This window comes from Papio anubis, chromosome 9, assembly GCF_008728515.1.
Source record: "Papio anubis isolate 15944 chromosome 9, Panubis1.0, whole genome shotgun sequence".
Taxonomy (NCBI): Eukaryota; Metazoa; Chordata; class Mammalia; order Primates; family Cercopithecidae; genus Papio; species Papio anubis.
Genome location: NC_044984.1, coordinates 57,376,629 through 57,395,432, shown reverse-complemented (window position 1 = coordinate 57,395,432; position 18,804 = coordinate 57,376,629). Strand labels below are relative to the sequence as shown.

The window sequence follows — 18,804 nt, the reverse complement described above, 5'->3', positions numbered from 1 at the left end:
CTGGAAACAAACGTTCTCTGCAGGTTAATTAACACAAGGGTAGAGATTTTTCAAAGCAGATTGTTTTCACTTAAAGTACTTCAAAAAAAAATAAAGACTGAAATAGCAAGGGGAAAATTAATTATCACTTTTAATGTACATTTGCAGTAATACTGTGCTTGCCTTGAAAAAAATATATTGAAGTGCTGAAACCATGTGACATGTCACAATTCCTTCTTGTGTTACCTGTGTTTTATTTATAGTCTGTTGTGCAACTAATTGCAGTTTATCATATGTGTGAGCACAGTACATAATGTAAAACCTCAGTTGCTATAAGAAAATATCAGAATGTCTCGCCTAGGACCTTTACCTACATAAATCACCATGCATATGACATTGATGGGGCCAATAAAACGAGGATAAAAACAACACCTTTCTCATGTTTACAGTTAAAAGCATTAAGTTGTTAAGTATAAAACACTTCTGGGTTTTTTTTGTTTTGTTTTTTGGTTTTTTTTTTGAGACAGATTCTCTCTCTGTTGCCCAGGCTGGAGTGCAGTGGCGCCATCTCACTGCAACCTCCGCCTCCCAGGTTCAAGCAATTCTCGTACCTCAGCCTCCCAAGTAGCTGGGACTACAGGCACGCACCGCCATGCCTGGTTAATTTTAGTATTTTTAATAGAAACAGGGTTTCGCCATGTTGGTCAGACTAGTCTCAAACTCCTGACCTCAAGCGATCCACCTGCCTCAGTCTCCCAAAGTGCTGAAATTACAAGCGTGAGCCACTGTGCCCAGCCTATGAAACACTTTTAACATTTCTTTTTTTACAACAGACAGCTACCATATGAGAAAAATACTGTTCATTATCCCCATCTTATGAGAAACGGAGGCACAGGGAAATAACTTGCCAAAAGTCGTGCAGCTACCTACTTGCAGATCCAGGATTCAAACCTAGGGAGTCTGGTTCCAGAGTCTCTCTGCTCTTAAAAGCTATATGAGACTTCGTCTCGAATTTCTAGCAGAGAAAAACCTGTCTACCCCTCCCTCTCATGTTTCCTGCTCTACTGTATGTTTAGGTGGAGTGGCCTCTTATGTGAAGGTGGATAGCACCTTTCTAAAGATAACTCCCAAGTTAGGGTTTAAAACCCTCCTTACTACATAACAGTCCCCTTCTGTATAACTTTATTTCTCTTGTGTTACTTTAAGGTTTAAAAGGAAAATACCAGAGGCCTAGATAGTCCAATACTTTCTTTATCCAGCAATAAGGAGAAAGCCTAGGTGGTGTCTGGGATTTTTGAGGATCTGTCAATTAAAAATGTATATGTATTATCTGAAGTTGTTGAGATTAGAATACTTCTGTCTTTTGGTTTCATATTTTATTAGTTTCAGGCTTTTTAAAGTTTGGGTTTTTAAATTACACATTTGAAACTGACTTTCAAAAAAAATTTTTTTTTTGTTTAAATTACACATTTGAAACTGACTTTCAAAAAAATTTTTTGTTTAAAAAAATTTCTCACATTGCTGATAGTACTGATATAGCTGGTAAATAAAACAAAATCTGATCTTTAGAAAAGCAGTACTTTGCTTTTTTTTCCTTAATCACCAACAGATGCAAATAGCTATATACAAATGATATTGTTCTAAACCTGCAAAAAGCATTTTTCTGCTTTATTTTATGCAAAACTTCAACACTTCAATCTTATTTGGATTGGCCTTTATTTTGATTTCACTTGGCTCCAACAGAGCAGCACTTGTACGGGAATTGTTCCAGCATCTGACAGAGCACAGACTTCCTTATTTAAATAAGGAAGTTGGACATTGGTGGTATTAATGGTTTTGCCAAGGGGACCCAGAGGATTACTGAAAGGAAATACACAAAGATGACTTTCCGATTTTCATTTTTACTATGTTAAATGTTCATTTCTAAACAACCACTGTGAAGAAGAAAACGCTGATATTTTTGTGGGGAAATCTATGAGGCAACATTATATCTTTTGATCTTCATGTTTGTTTTTTCATTCTCATTTAATCATATTGGTGAGGGGGACAGAAGTTACTGATGGCCTCCAAATGGTAGAGCAAAGTGTATCCACAGCTAATGTTACTAATAATGCCAAAATGCATGTTAAGTTCTACCCCTACCCTGTATCTCTCTCTTTTGCTTCACCTATGTATTACGTGTAACCACGTGAAATCGTCAGCATTCATCTGTTTTTGATCTGCAAAAACAATTTCAGATAATTCAACCTAATAAGTTCAAGGGTCAGCACACATTTTCTGTAAAGACCCAAAGAGTAAATAATTTAGGTTTTGTGAGCCAGATAGTCCCTGTTGCAACTACTAATAACTCTGCCATTATAGTATGAAAACCACAAGAGACAATATGTAAATGAATGAATGTGGCTGTGTTCCAGCAAAACTTTATGGACACTGAAATTTGAATTTTATGTAATGTTGACATGAAATATTCTTTTTTTTCCTCCCAACTACTTAAAATATAAAGATCATTCTTAACTTGCAGGCTGTGTAAAAACAGCATCCAGCTTTGGCCCATGGGCGATAGTTTGCCAGTCACTGTTTAAGTTGAACTTGGCAGCTACTGACTTTGAAATTTCTGGTACCTTGAACTCTCTGTTCATTGACCTAAAACCAGTTGCATTATCTCACCCCTCAGAACTCCCCACCACCAAGACTTGTTTCACCTTCTCACCTCCCTTCATTTATCAGTGGCACCTCATTCTGCCATTTTGGAAACATGGGATTCATCCTCTTTTCTCTCTTCTCCGTAACCCATGTCCAACAGGTTTTATGGGACTTCTCGGTTCATTCGCCTCCTCTCTTCCCGTCCACCGAGACCCATTGTTTGGTTCACAACCTCTTTGTCACTAGGACTATTGTAAGAGACCCTGAGTTCTTCCTTTGTCATTTGTCTTCTAGAGCCCATCTTCTACTAAGCCACAAGCGTTATTTTTCTAGAGTAACTGTGATCACATCAGTCCCTAGTTTAAACAATCTTAGATTTCTTCCATTGGTTATAAGCTGAATAGAATAAAGCTCCTATAGAATTTTGTGGTCTAGTTCTGATGTAGCTCCCTCACCAAGCCAATACTTAGTTAGGTCACACCCTACACCTCTTTATAAATTTCACAACACCTTCTGTTTTCACAGGCTGTTTCTCTGCTAGGAGAGCCTTTCCTTACCTTTTCTCTGAGTGTTGATTTCCTTCATTCCATAACACTGAGTTCAGATGCCTCTTCATCTGTGTTACTTTCCCCGACTCTTCTTTTGTTGACTTGTCTCCTCTGTGTTCTCAGATCCCGTGTGACATAGGCCTTGAGTATGGCATCAATTCAAGCAAATTGTAGTTTTTGTGAGAAGGACCAATGGACTAAATGTTTGCATCCCCCATCCCTAATGCATATGTTGAAATCCTCACCCCCAGTGTGATGGTTTTTGGAGGTGGGGCCTTTTTAAATTGATTATGTCATGAGGATGGAGCCCTCACAAATGGAATTAGTGCTTTTAGAAAAGAGGCCCCAGAGAGCTGCCTTGTCTCTTCTGCCATGTGAGGTCACAGTGAGAACACAACCACCTATGAACCAGAAAGGGGGTCCTCACCAGACACAAAAACTTGCTGATATCTTGAACTTGGATTTCTCAGCCTCCAAAACTGTGAGAAATTTATAACCCACCCAGTTTATTGTGTGTGTGTGTGTCTATATATATATATATATATATATATATATATATATATATATATATATATATAGAGAGAGAGAGAGAGAGAGAGACAGGGTCTCATTCTGTCATCCAGACTAGAGTACAGTGGTACAATCATAGTTCACTGCAGCCTCCAATTTCTCCTGGGCTCAAGCAATCCTTTCGCCTCAGCCTCTCAAGTAGCTGGGACTACAGGCACATGCCACCACATTGGGTGTGTTTGTTTGTTTTTTTTTTGTAGAAACAGGATCTCACCATGTTGACCAGACTGGTCTCGAACTCCTGGCCTCAAATGATCCTCCTGCTTTGGCCTCCCAAAGTGCTGGGATTACAATCATGAGTGGTATTTTGTGTCAGAAACCCAGAAGGACTAAAACTAACATAAATGACTATAGGCTTTTTGAGAGTAGAGACCATCTCCTTGCCATCTTGACTTATCCCTATTATTATACAATAAATATTTTTTAAATTATTTTAATCAACATATACTATGTATCTTTTTTTTTTTTTTATTTACTCATAAAGTCACAGAGATCTAATTGCAAGGTTACAGATTCAAATGCCCATGAGGCCAGGCTGGTCACTTCAATGACAAAAGTGGACAGAGTAAGATCTGGGGTAAACTAGCAAGGACATGTCCTATGTCGTGGAGGGGGTGGCCTCTCCTCAGGTCCAGCTGATTATAGTCACTCAAGAATGTGACATCTGTAGCTGGATGTATTAATTTTCAAAAGAAATTGGAAAATTAAGATTTTAATGTAAATATCCCAATTTTAAAACATTGGCAACTAATTTATGTTTTAATGAACACTTTGTGGACAAAAATTTTAAAATACCAATCTGACTGGGGGCTGAATGTGGCTCTTGAGACCCCAGTTTGCAACCCCTCATTAGTCACTGCTCTTAGCCACAGACAGAGCCTGGGAGCCAGAAGGTCTAAGACAGAAGGACCTCTTCCTAGCCTGTGTTTATTCTGCCTTTACATGCGGCTTCCTCCACAAGATGGCACTTAGACTGCCCGGCCACGCTACCACACAAGTCATGACATGTTACTTAGCCACCTTCAAAAAGGTGAAAGCCAAACATCACAGCAAATTCATTTTATACCATCCTTTCTCCTCCCTGGGCACGGATTGTGAACAGGCTGAGATGATCTCCTGTCCCCCTGCCCCCTGGGCCAGGTGAAACCCTCTGGGAGAAGTTGTTATTCTTGATGGATGTTCTGACCGGCCATCCAGCTGGATTTGCTGATGGCTGTTATCAAATGCTTAGGTTCCTGGTCAGAGCTGTGGTTTCTCAGTACCCCAAGAATGAGAGGTTATTACTGCAGCTAGGAATTAAGTTGTCCTTATTTTCCAGCCCATCTGCGTGGCCAGTAACCACTTGAGAGGACCACATGAGTGAGACGATGCCCAAGAGGTAACCTGGAAAAGAGAATTTTCATAATTGATAGCTTTATTTGGTCTTCCGTAAGTTATTCATCCTCCCCTCCACACACACACACACATACACACTGTATTTTACTGTCTACCTCCTAGTTATATATATATATCTCACTTCACCTGAGGGCCATCATGAGACACCTCTCCTTAAACATTTGTCAATACTGTCTGCTAACCAGTATGAACACTTAATGTAAACTTTTTAGCCTAAACTGTCAAGGCCTTGATATTTCTTTGAAAGCAAAGCAAGACAATAACCACAAAACAGGACTCTCTATTTGGCCTTTTTCTGTGGTCCTGAGACCTGTGCTTCTGAGTCCAGGAGCCTGGGGGCCCAGAGCTGATATGCGTGGGCAGACCTGGGCGGGAATCTGGAAGCAGCGTGTTCAGAACCATGTGGGTACTCGCCTGTGTACAGAGCACGTGGCTTGAGAAGAGGACTCAGAGGAGGTCCCTGTTCTGGGAAGTCTCATTCCTTGTCCCCGTAGGCTCTGGATGTCTGGCCATGTGTTCCTGAGGGAGGCAGAGGGATGCTGATGGAAAGGGGGAGGAAGGAGGAGATACTCCTCTAACTCACATGGCTGGATAACATCCCTGGGTCCTGACAGAAGAGGCAGCTAGCTTTGCATTTGGTGTATTATTATTAAATAACATATTTTGAGTGCTTACTATATATCAGGCACTCATCAAATATTTTTCACTCTAGAGCATTTAATTCTCACAACTCTTTTCTGATGGGAAGTGACTATTCTTATTTTAGGGGAAAAATGTACCTTGCCCAAGAACACATAGCTAGAACTAGTAATTAACAGAGACCAAGTTTGAATTAGGTCTCTCCGACCATAGTCCCTGTGTCTGCCTTCTGCACTGTGCTGAGTGACTCGTGGTGGGGAGAGACAGGGGGTCGGTGTTGAATGACTTTGCCACCTGTGAAGTATTTAGCACCATACGTGCCGCATGGGAAACCTTCAAAAAATGTCTAATCTGTCCTTTGTTGGTTGGCTATCTTCTGTAAATCTGTTGAAAACAGTTATGGGGCCAGTGGCCTTTGTGACAGGACTCACTACATGTGAATACTTGAGGTACTTACTTTGTCTGTGTTTAGTGATAGGGATGCTTTCTAAGTGTCATGTCATCAGATGAGTGTCCTTGAAGTCAGGTTTATAACAGTCGCATGTAAAAGCAAGACTTTTCTGCTGAAATTGAGGTGGTGATGATTACAAAATAAATTGACTAGAGTATTTCACAAATAGAAGAAAAATGAGTTTTCCAAGTGTGTCATGGTAACACAGAATGAATTGTTTGCTCTTTTTAAGTAGATTCTGCTATTGTTACGATCTCAGTGCATGTTCATGCCTGAGATTTAGGTTATAATTTCAAGATGTATCTGATACACATACAGGATTTTTTACTTTCAAGTTTGTAAAGGTCTGTGTTTACCTATTTTCACAAAGGGAAAAATTTTAGGGGTTTTGGTTCAATTGAAGGTAGGCTGGTAGGTTAAAGCAGTACCTAAATAAATTTAACTTTGCCACGTGTCTCTCCCAGAGCAGATGTGTCTTGTTGTTGTTCTAAGAATTGAATAAACTGGGTATAAAATTTCCATATTGAGGGACAGTAGCTCTGCTTCCCCTTTCAACTTATAACATTTTTCCTACTTGAATTTAAACCTAACTTCAAAATTAACCACGTCTTTAATTGTGATCACACACATACACACACACACACACACAAAATCTTAGTAACTCATAGAATTTAATCCATGAAGTACAGCTAAGGAAGTGAGATTTGCAAAAGTTAAGTAACTTGACCAAACTACTCTGCCAGTCACTAGCTGTAACTTCGTTTAAAAAGGGAGTAACAGTGGCAGATACCTTATAGAGTTGACAAGAGGATGAAATTAGCTAATTACTTTCTACAAAATACTAACAGCAGTCTCTGGCTCATACATAGTTCTCAACAAATATGAGATACTGTTATCCACATCTAGGAAGTAGCAGAGTTGATTTCTGTCGGATTCATTCATTCAGTAAACATGTGTTGGGTACCTGCTTTGTGCTGTATTCTAGGGAGATTGTTTTTGTTAAGAACCACCATGACTTATTACCTCCAGTTTAATTTCCAGAAAAATACTTTCCCTCTTTGTAAACTGGAAAATAATGTGACCGAAGGTATGATGATTCATGGTCCACCAGCATTTTTTTAAAGCCTTCAAAATGAGCATCATGGGCAAGTATTGTTTAGGCCAACAATGTAGATAGTATAGTCATCTTTCCTGTTGACCTCAAGGTGGCACAGACTTTGTGCCGGAGCACACAGCAAGGGAGTGATGCCCCGGTCCACCTGCTTGCCTTTAAGGAAACCGTTGAATCTGTTAACAGCATGGTGCTCCTCAGCTTGTGAAACAAAGTTTTTCTCAATTACTTTTTATAAAATTAAAGATTTTGTTTACATTTAGTAAACAAAGCATTTACCTTTGAAGTGCAAAATAAAATATTTAAGTTGATACTGGTCAAACTTGTTAGAGCCAAATGAGATTGAGAAGAATTAGGCCTTTCTACTAAAGCTGTGAAGTAGAAAGCTGGAACTACTATAAAAATAGGGAATAAGAGTCATGGGGTTGCCGGGCGCGGTGGCTCAATGCCTGTAATCCCAGCACTTTGGGAGGCCGAAGGGCGGATCACAAGGTCAGAGATCGAGACCACGGTGAAACCTCGGGTCTCTACTAAAATAAAAATTAGCCGAAGGTTGTATTTGCAGTCCCAGCCACTGTGAGGCTGAGGCAGGAGGTCATGGAACCTGGAGGCTGAGCTTGCAGTGAGCTGAGATCCGCCACTGCACTCCAGCCTGGGCGCATAGAGCCAGACTCCGGGTCCTAAAAAAAAAAAAAAAAAGAGTCATGGGGTTTTGTTTGTGTGTTTTTTGTTTTTTGAACAACAAAAAAACAGTAACTTTAAATTGATACTTAAAATTTAATATTTAAATTAGTATTTTATCATCTGAATGGTAATCAGGTTTCTGACAAAACAGGCTTACAGAGCTGGGACTGCCATCTTCCCATTAGATTGACATTTCTGACTGATACTTCACTAGTGCTATTCATAAGCTACGTTCAATATGAAATGGCAAAGTAAGGGCACCAGTAATTGTTCTTTCACAGTTCTCTGGGTTTGAGTCATTGCAGGACAGACCTCTGAACCAAGCACCAACAAGAATAGATGCACAATAGGAAAATAAAACCCGAGAGCTGATGCAGAAAGCTCTCAGAACTCAAAAGTGTGTTCACATTTAGCTGTGTGACCTTGTGCCATTCACAGTCTTCCAGGTCACTGATTTCTCATATGCATGCAATGAAGTTTCTAAGACTTTTTGCTGAAGTTAGGTCAACTTTGGAGTTTAGTAACCACTGAGAGAAAGATGAGAGACGAAGCACGTTAAGAGGACAGGAATTCGTGATTTATGTAATTATAGTAGCTTTGTTGTCTGCTGGAAACGGCAGTGGTGGATGAGTCAGCCTGGCATGTAGCTATTGGAGATCAGCAATGCTTTTTTGGTTCAAAAAACAGAACCAAAAGGAAAAAACACCTTTCTACAGCCCAAGATTAGGTGCCAGTGGTCAGAGTGATGCCAAGTTCTGGAAATAGCAGCCAGGATCTTATATGGACGACAGTATGGAGGGATGGTTGTCATGAACAAGTTTTCCCAGCTGAACCTCCACTTGAGCTTTCCCCAGGGAAGGTGCTCATTTGGGACACCACGGTGGTATAACATCACCCAGTAAACAATCCACCCCAAACATGCATGTTGCTTGGGAAGTCACCACCAGTGACTGAGAGGAGGCAGGTGGTATTTCGGACCTCCTTCCTCTGCCTGGTTTGGTTCTCTGAGGAGAGATATAACAGGGATGTTCCAGATGAATGCATGTTCTGTACTATCAGCTTCAGCAGCAGGCCCCCTAGTGACTTAGCCTGGATAGCATTAGCTTCTCTAGGGACAGGCAGATCTGAGCCACCTGTTCTTTCCTCTTTCCTGGGCCTTTTTCCCAGACTCCTCCAATAGCCAGAGATGCTGGGAAAGATTCCCCTTCCTCTCAGGCCTGGACCAGACCTTGCCTGATTTGTTTACTCTATGCTTCCCCACAGTCCAGCTCAGCCCATCACAGACTGATGTCCCCAGGGCACAATAGGAAGAGGTTGGGTTAGGGGTCAAGATAGGCTCATTCTGAACACCATCTGTGCCACTTCCTGGCTGTGGGACTTGGGTTAAGTTACTTAGCTCAGGCAGTAAAGGTAGAATTAACATCATCACACAGGTAGCCTCAATGTGTCCTTAAATATTTACATTTTATCCTTAAGCCATATGAAAATGTCTTTCCTTAGAGGAGAGACAGTGAAGGTGGGGCAAGAAAATAGACATTGAATCCTCCCTTTCCCCACTGCTCAGCCCCTGAGAGTGTGTGATAAACACCCGAGGCCAATTGGACCTCAGATCAGCAAGGATGCCCACCTCCTTACACAAGCCCCAGGACAACAATTGTCAAACTTTGTAAGCAACAGTCTACTTAAAGACAAATCTCGGGAAATACTGTAATATGTGAGATGAGTAAACATAGGCTTTTGTTTATAAAAATATTATTAAGTTGAAATTCATAGTAAACCTGATAGGACCAGTGAAGCAATTTTGATTAATACAGAAATTTGCAATTGAGGAAATAGATGACCGATAAGATCTTTTTGTTAGAACTTTCGGATGAGTAATTGCAAATAGTAATTAAAAAAATAATTCTCCTTCCAATCAATGATATGGTCAATTGAAAAGAGAGATGGCTTAATATGCTAAAGCCGCCCAGAAAATGTCAACTTGCATTTATTTGATCACATGTACAGATGGGAATGAACTTTTAAATTATTGCATTTTTTAAAAATGTGTATACATTTTAAAAACAAAGAAAATGTTAAAATGTCTGAAACACCTTCATAGAGTTCCAGAGTTTGGCAGAAGCGTGCTTGAAACACGCTCGCTTAGATCTTGTGGCACTCAAATCTCAATTTGCTTTCCATTTCCTGTTTGGTTGTGGCATGTGTGTGTTGGGTTATGGAAATTGATACCGTTTTTAAAAGCTATTTGATGTAAGAACTGTTGAAATTTGAATAAGGTCAGGAGTCTGGGAGAGAGTATTGTATCAATGTCATTTTCTCAGTTTTGATGTTGCACTGTTTTATATAAGATGTTACCGTTTGGGGAATTTGTCAAAAGATACATGGGACTCTACATTTTTGCAATTTACTCTGAGCGTATAATTATTGTAGAATTAAAAGGTTTTTTTGAAAATAATGATTTTAACTGTTAGGAGGCTGTGCAACTCAATTAATAGAGCAGTGTACACACCACACTTATAGAGTGAATTTTTATTTAGCTTACCTTAAAAAGAAAAAACAAACACCTTTTCTTTCCTTGCTACTGAGTTCCATAAACTCCACACGCACTCTGTCAGGACTGTGACACTGTTGAAGCTTGTGGCAGATCAAGGAGCAGTCTTTAAGGAAATCTGTTTTAGCTGCTGCTTAATTACTTAAGAAGAAAGCGGTGTGGAAACCCAAGAATTGAGTCTATAGTCACCTGATAGAGAAAAAGGTGCATGAATGATGCAGCATGTTTTCCTGAAGCGTTTCTATGCTTAAAACATTTAGTAATTCGAGCAAAGCAGTGTCAACGTGCCTTATTATTATGTGTCTTGGTGTCCAAATCAGAGTGCCTATAGCCCAGTATGATGAATATTATTCTACATGAAAAAAGACAAAGAGTTAAAAATAGTTTTAAAAGAGTCAACCTTGATTCCTTTGCTTGCCTTTGTGTAAAACAAAAATGGGTATGGCAGTAGTGAAATATGGTTCTCTGTTTTCTTGGATTTTTACGACATGCTGTAAATTACTGCCATGTACCTTGATAAGATTGATGGTGGTTTTGCTGTTTATCACCTGGAGAAGTGAAACAGAATTCCCTGAGCCAGATTATCTGTCTTCATTGTAATTGCCGAAACATTTGGGCTCCCTAACCTGAAAGAGTGATTGCCTCATGTGTTTTGACTAAAATGGATTAGTGTGGTTGATCACATCTATCAGACACCTGCCGGTGAACAGGTCTCAAAACAACTTCTTTAGTAAATATTTTAATGAGTGCTAACATAATGCCATTAAAAAACATTTCATTTCTTTAGGAACATAAAATACCAAGACCATAATGTTCTTTGCATTAAGCAGGGCTGTAGTTCTGGGCCAGTTGTAGAGACTGTCTTGGCTGACCCTTGACAAGGGACTGTGCCCTCAGCTTTATCCGTCTGACCAGCTTTTCCGGCTTCTTCTCCAGGGTTATCAATGCCGGGAAGAGCACACACAATGAAGACCAAGCCAGCTGTGAGGTGCTCACTGTGAAGAAGAAGGCAGGGGCTATGACCTCAACCCCAAACAGGAACTCATCCAAGAGACGGTCCTCCCTTCCCAATGGGGAAGGGCTGCAGCTGAAGGAGAACTCGGTAAGCCCCTTCTTGATCCTTGATTTTCAGGTGAGAGGAATGGCACACACTTTGGTCCTGCTGGAAAACGTTAGGGCTTCACCTAAGTCTGGAATGGAAGTGAGAAAGCAGTGTCCCCAGAGTTAGTGGGGTGGCGGGCCTGTGGTCACAGCATCACACATACCAAGCGGAAGGCGACACATGTATGACCAGCTTGTGGTTAGGTTTTTAACACAAAGTAAATGAAACACCCACACCATATGTATCTAGCTCTTGTTGTAATAATTTATATATATAATTTGTATATACATTTTATATATAAATATATAATTATATATAAAATATATAATTATATAATTATATTACATATATTATAATATAATTACATATTATATTATAAATATATAATTATATATAAATTATATATAAATATATAATTTATATATAAATTTATGTATTAATATAACATATATAATTTATATATAAATTCATATATTGATATATGTAATTTATATATAAATTTATATGTAAATATAATGTTTGATGGTTTCAGAGGAGCCACTTCTAGGTCTTTGTAAGGAAATAGTCCGAAAGCCTCTCATGAGAGATGGAAGTAACTCTGGCTGTTGCTTCGAGCCCTGCCATGACTCTGCCCCTTTCTCCTCCTTGCTTGCCCATGATAGTTGTCCATTTGCAGCCCGTGGCTGATGTTCTTCCAAATAAATATCTATTTCAATTGGCCCAAAACTCTTGCAGCCCTTGGGGTGGCCTTGCAGACTGAACAATGTTGAAAAACCACAAAATATTTCTCCTGTCTCCAGTTTCTGGAGAATAAAGCAGACATATCCTCAGAAAGCTCTGAAGAAGCTCTCAGCAAAGGACGGGGAGTCATCGACACTCTGTCAGCAGATGATGTGCTTTATAGAGAGATGTTTCCTGGGAAAATCAGGAGACACAGAATGGACTGACCTAAACGTAACTATTCATTCTGATTGTCTTGAGGATATTTTTGTGTAAAAATTTTCATAGGATTTTAAAAGATCTAGGAATCTTTTCTTAGTTTTAGAAATAGTATCTCATTGCAGCTGGGCGTGGTGGCTCACATTTCTAATCCCAGCACTTTGGGAGGCCGAGGCAGGCGGATCATGAGGTCAGGAGATTGAGACCACCCTGGCTAACACGGTGAAACCCCTTCTCTACTAAAACTACAAAAAATTAACCAGGTGAGGTGGCGGGCGCCTGTAGTCCCAGCTACTCTGGAGGCTGAGGTGGAAGAATGGCCTGAACCCAGGAGGTGGAGCTTGCAGTGAGCCAAGATCGGGCCACTGCACTCCGGCCTGGGTGACAAAGGGAGACTTTGTCTCAAAAAAAAAAAAAAAAAAGTAATAGCATCTCATTACATCTATGCTTAGGGAATAATAAGTATTGATTTATTTTGTAAGTACTAGTTTAATTTAAAGTTGACTTATGGGGATTTATCAACTGTACATATTTTCTAGGTTGAAGGAAGGCCTTTTCCAAACCAGAGCTGAGGACCCAGATGGGCAGTATAGAATGGTGATGGTTAAGTGCACAGGCCCTGGAGTGAGATGACTGTGCAGTCTACCACTTTAGCTACTTAATTTTGGGATGGTTATTCTTTGAGCCTTAGTTTTGTCTAGTCTCAAAAGGAATAACAGGCCGGGCGCGTTGGCTCACGCCTGTAATCCCAACACTTTGGGAGGCCAAGGCGGGCAGATCACAAGGTCAGGAGATCAAGACCATCCTGGCTAACACGGTGAAACCCCGTCTCTACTAAAAATACAAAAAATTAGCCGGGCGTGGTGGCGGGCGCCTGTAGTCCCAGCTACTCAGGAGGCTGAGGTGGGAGAATGGCCTGAACCCAGAGGCGGAGGTTGCAGTGAGCCGAGATGGCGCCACTGCACTCCAGCCTGGGCGACAGAGCGAGACTCCGTCTCAAAAAAATTAAATAAATAAATAAAATAAAAAGGAATAACAGCAGTAACTACCAAATGGTAGAAGGAGGCTGATTGGAAATGTGAACTCCAGTAGTCCGTGAAAAACGTTGAGCAAGTGTCTTAATAAATCTGTAATAAGCGTCAGTGATTATCCTGAGGTCAGTCCCACTTTGGTTATTCTCTATGACTGAACTTTCTATGTTTCTTCACTTGTGAATTGGAGATTACATAATTCCTTTCATATCTGCTTGACAGGATTGTTTTGAGGATTGTTATTATGGGAAAGGGCTCGGAAAGTGTAAGGAAGGTGTTCATGATCATTCAATATGGGCATCAGTGACTTAGTGTTGCTCTTTCTGCTGATATTTTCCCCCTGTCCCTGGGATATAAAGTGATCTCTATAAAAATCAGTCAGTGTTGACGTTTGGCCCAAGGCCAGTTGGTGATGGTATTTTTCCTTTTTACTAAGTTCCTTCTAGAAATGGAGCCGGGGTGACTTTTTAACTTCTTGTCCTTATGAACAGTGAAACCAGTGCATAAGCACTCTAGGATGGAGCTGTAACCCTCCCCTGTGGTGGTTCCCAATCTTTGTGGGGTCCATCCTCCAAGAGCAAGGGGCCAGCAGAGTGGAGACACCCTGGTGCTCCATTTCCGGCTCCGACCGCGGCCCCCTTCACTTCTATCTGCTTTACCTATTAGGCTTCTTACTGAGTTTAAGACGAGTTGAGCTGCTTTTTCTTTTTTTAAATTGTTAAATTTTTAATTGGTAAAATATACATAACATAAAATTTACCAATTTTAGGCATATAGTTCAGTGGCATTATGTATATTCACGTGTTTGTACAACCATCCCCATCATCATCTCCAGAACTTTTTCAGGTTCTCAAACTGATACTCAGTATTCATTAAACACTAACTCTCCATTCTTTCCTCCCTTGATGCCCACCAGTCTATTTCCTGTCTTTGTGAGTTGACCACTGCAGGTACCTCACATAAGTAGAATCATACAATATTAGTCCTTTTGTGCCTGGCTTATTTCACTTAGCATAATGTTCTCAAGGTTTTACCCATGTTGTAACGTGAGCCAGAATTTTTTACTTTTCAGCTATTCTGAATAATGCTGTCGTGAACATAGGTGAACAAATATCTCTTTGAGTCCCTGCTTTCAATTCTTTTGGCTATATATCTAGAGGAGGATTTGATGAATCATGTGATAATTCTGTTTAATTTTTTGAGGGACTACCACAGTTTTTCACGGTGGCTGCTCCATTTTACATTCCTACCAACAATGGAGAGGGGTTCCTATTTCTCCTTGTCTTCACCAGCACTTGTTTTCTGTTGTGTTTTTTTTTTTTTTTTAATTGTAATCATTCTAATGAGTGTGAGGTGGTATTTCACTGCAGTTTTGGTTTGCATTTCCCTGATGATTAGTGATGTTGAGCATTTTTTCATTGTGTATTGGCCTTTGTATATGTTCTTCAGAGAAATGTCTATTCAAGTCCTTTGCCCATTTTAAAAATTGGGTTGTCTGTTTTGTTGTTGCTTTTGTTCTGCTTTTTAAAAACTTGAAAACCATTACCTAGTGTGGAAGATAAATCACTGAGCAACTGCTGTGTACTGAGAACTGGATGCTGGAGATTTGACAGGGAATGAAATAGACAAAATCCCTACTTAGAGGGAGCTTCCATTCGTAGCGGGAGACAAAATATAGTGTGCCAGATGATAGACACTATGAAGATACAAAACAAAGTGGGGAACACAGAAAATAGGAAGTCTGAGGGGGCTGGGGTAAAGAAGGCATCACTGAGAAGGTGACATTTGGGCAAAGATCTGAAATTGCAGCTATTTGAAGGAAGAGCATTTATCATTCTGGACAATTGAAAGACCCCAAGGCGGGAGCCGGCCCTATGTTCTCAAGGTTTAGGAAGGAGGTCTGTGTGGCTGGAGCAGAAATATTGTAAAGCCTGGATTGCAGGAAATGTTGTCAGAAAAGTCATAGGAGTGGAGTGAGCCAGTCGGGAAGGACATTGAAGGTCACTGTCAAGACTTTGGCTTCCACTTCTATAATTTACTAGCAGAGGACCCTGGACACACTAGTTGAAAGTGGCCAGTGATTTTTCCCATCTAGAAGACATCCCCTTAGTGGTAAAACTCAAATATAGTAGCACTTAGGAAAGGATGGTGAGCATACAGGGCTTACGGCAAGAAAACATCTGCAGAGACAAAGCGGATTGTACCCACCCTTCTTGTTCCTTCACCCAGTGAACATATTGAACCCCGAGTCTGCATGCTGAGATTTGGGATAAGGAGACAAAACACAACATAGTTCCCATCTTCCTAGTGCTAAGTCAAGTGGGGAGAGTCATTGGCAGTGGTACTACAATGGAGTGAGTTTTCAGAGACAGACGAAAAGCCCAGGTTGTAGGAAAATCTGACTCAGATTGGTCATGATGATTTGGGGAATAACCAAGGAGAAGGGGATGGGTAAGGTTAGGAAACTCTTCTTTGAGAAAGTGACATTTGACCTGGGATCTTGGAAAGTGAATAGGAGTGAAGCAAACAAACAAGAGAAACGGGGGTTTCTTGTAGAAGGAACATGTATAGGCAAAGACAGATTGGCATGAGAGCACATGACGTATGTCTTCCAGTGTTTTGGAAAATATGTGGTCTCTTGGAGGGTTGGCAAGACAGGAAGAGTAAGCAGGCATCACAAGGGTCATCATATACTATAATAAGCTGGGATTTTTACCAAATTATTTTGGACAAGGGCAAGATGACTCAAGACAGTGATGGCAGTGGGAAGGCTGACTTGGGAAGGCCAGGAGTCCAAACCTAGAGGCTGGGAGGCTAGTTAGGAGGCTCATGCAGAAATATGGGTGAGAGATGATAACAGCTTAAAATAAGGCACTGATCAGTGCAAGGGACAGGCTCAGAAGAGATTAAGTGAGATATACAGTTGAGGTGATCAGATGACCAACTGCCTGGAACAGGGGGAAGATGAAGATACCAGGCTCAGCCACTAGGTGCTGGTCATTGAAAAGTGGACCACTGGATGGTAAGGGGATGGGCAGAGATGACGACCTGAGTTTTGAGTGTACTGATTCTGATTCTACCTTTCCAGGTGAAAATGTTTTGTAGGAAATTAGAAATAAGGGTTTGGAGCTCATGCACAAGCCTAGGGAGGCTTAGATTTAAGGAGTTACAAGATTGAAAATTATAGTTGAAGCCATAGAAGTGGCTTAGGTGACACAGAAGGTATAAAAGTGTGTAATAGAAACATGATCACAGTGGGGTTCTAGAAGCTCCAAGAACAGAGGGGTACTATGAAGAGGGAAGGTATCTATGGCATGGGCCACACAGTGATAAGAAAGATAAGGATGGGAAAAGTGGACATATAATGTTATAAGCAAAAAATGGAACAACAGGATAAATAATATCTGCAAACAGAGTTGACAGGCATGAAGGCTGGCAAACCGAAGAGGCATGGAGTCCCTCTGGAATACATATGGTTTATTTCTCCCTCCTTTCTTGACCTCTTTTGTCCCCTGTAAATTTAGTAAAGTCAAAATATATGTTTTCAAAAGACTTATTTCATGTATAATATACCTTCACCTTCCTTGGAGATTAAAGAAAACCTAAAGTTTTTAATAAAGTAACATGAAATTTACCATGGAAAACATTATTATAGGGATTTCTTATTTGTTAGAAACATCAGAGATGTACAGAGGATTTCAATAGAAGTGTGACTTTATATTTGATGACCTTTATTATATTGAGTGGCCATATGGTAGCTGGGTAGCAACGAGATGACCTTTTCTTTTTTTGAGATGAAGTCTCACTCTGTCGCCCAGGCTGGAGTGCAATGGCATAATCCCAGCTCACTGCAACCTTTGCCTCCCAGGTTCAAGCTCTTCTCTTGCCTTAGCCTCCTGAGTAGCTGGGATTACAGGCAAGCACCACCATGCCCAGCTAATTTTTGTATTTTTAGTAGAGACGGGGTTTCGCTATGTTGGCCAGGCTGGTCTTGAACTTCTGACCTCAGGTGATCTGCTCACCTCAGGCTCCTGAAGTGTTGGGAGTACAGACGTGAGCCACTGCACCCAGTGAGATGGCCTTTTCTACTACAGATTATTATGAATTGGTGTAAAGATTTTAAGGCAACCCTTAGCCATCCCAAATGCCAATTCATAAAGAATTATTTTATCCTGTTATACACATAATCTTTCAGCCTCCCATTTTAAAGCAAATCTTAAAAACGTTTTTTGTTTTTTTTTTTTTTTTTTTTGGTAGAGAAAATAATGTAACTGTTTTCTGCCTCTCTTGGCTTCCATGAGGCATTGACTGAAGGAATGTCATTTCCTGTGTTTGAGCTCCCCCCCTTTTTTTTTTTTTGATTGTAATGTAATTGGTGGTAATTTGGTATTTTATTTTATTTTTTTTTAATTATACTTTAAGTTCTAGGGTACATGTGCACAACGTGCAGGTTTGTTACATAGGTATACATGTGCCATGTTGGTGTGCTGCACCCATTAACTCATCATTTTCATTAGGTATTTCTCCTAATGCTATCCCTCTCCCTCCCCCCACCCCATGACAGGCCCCGATGTATGATGTTCCCCACCCTCTGTCCAAGTGTTCTCATTGTTCAATTCCCACCTATGAGTGAGAACATGTGGTATTTGGTTTTCTAGCCTTGTGATAGTTTGCTGAGAATGATGGTTTCCAGCTTCATCCTTGTCCCTACAAAGGACATGAACTCATCCTTTTTTATGGCTGCATAGTATTCCATGGTGTATATGTGCCACATTTTCTTAATCCAGTCTATCGCTGATGGACATTCAGGTTGGTTCCAAGTTTTTGCTATTGTGAATAGTACTACAGTAAACATACGTGTGCATGTGTCTTTATAGTAGCATGAGTTATAATCCTTTGGGTATATACCCAGTAATGGGATGGGTGGCTCAAATGGTATTTCTAGTTGTAGATCCTTGAGGAATCGCCACACTCTCTTCCACAATGGTTGAACTAGTTTACACTCCCACCAACAGTGTAAAAGTGTTCCTATTTCTCCACATCCTCTCCAGCACCTGTTGTTTCCTGACTTTTTAATCGCCACTCTTAACTGGTGTGAGATGGTATCTCATTGTGGTTTTGATTTGCATTTCTCTGATGATCAGTGATGATGAGCATTTTT

The 18,804-nt window shown here is 40.4% G+C and overlaps 1 protein-coding gene across 4 annotated transcripts in view; it reads left to right on the top strand.

Moving 5' to 3' along the window:
* PPM1H (protein phosphatase, Mg2+/Mn2+ dependent 1H) overlaps positions 1 to 18,804 on the top strand; it is a 288,361-nt gene that overhangs the window by 90,170 nt on the left and 179,387 nt on the right. For all 4 annotated transcript variants that reach the window (XR_004176102.1, XR_004176103.1, XM_003906709.5 and 1 more), the window contains exon 2: positions 11,508 to 11,673. Coding sequence is in view for 2 of the 4 variants with exons in the window: in XM_003906709.5 (XP_003906758.2) it covers positions 11,508 to 11,673 (166 nt within the window). In the remaining 2 variants the exon portion in view is untranslated. The remainder of the gene's footprint in view (positions 1 to 11,507; positions 11,674 to 18,804) is intronic.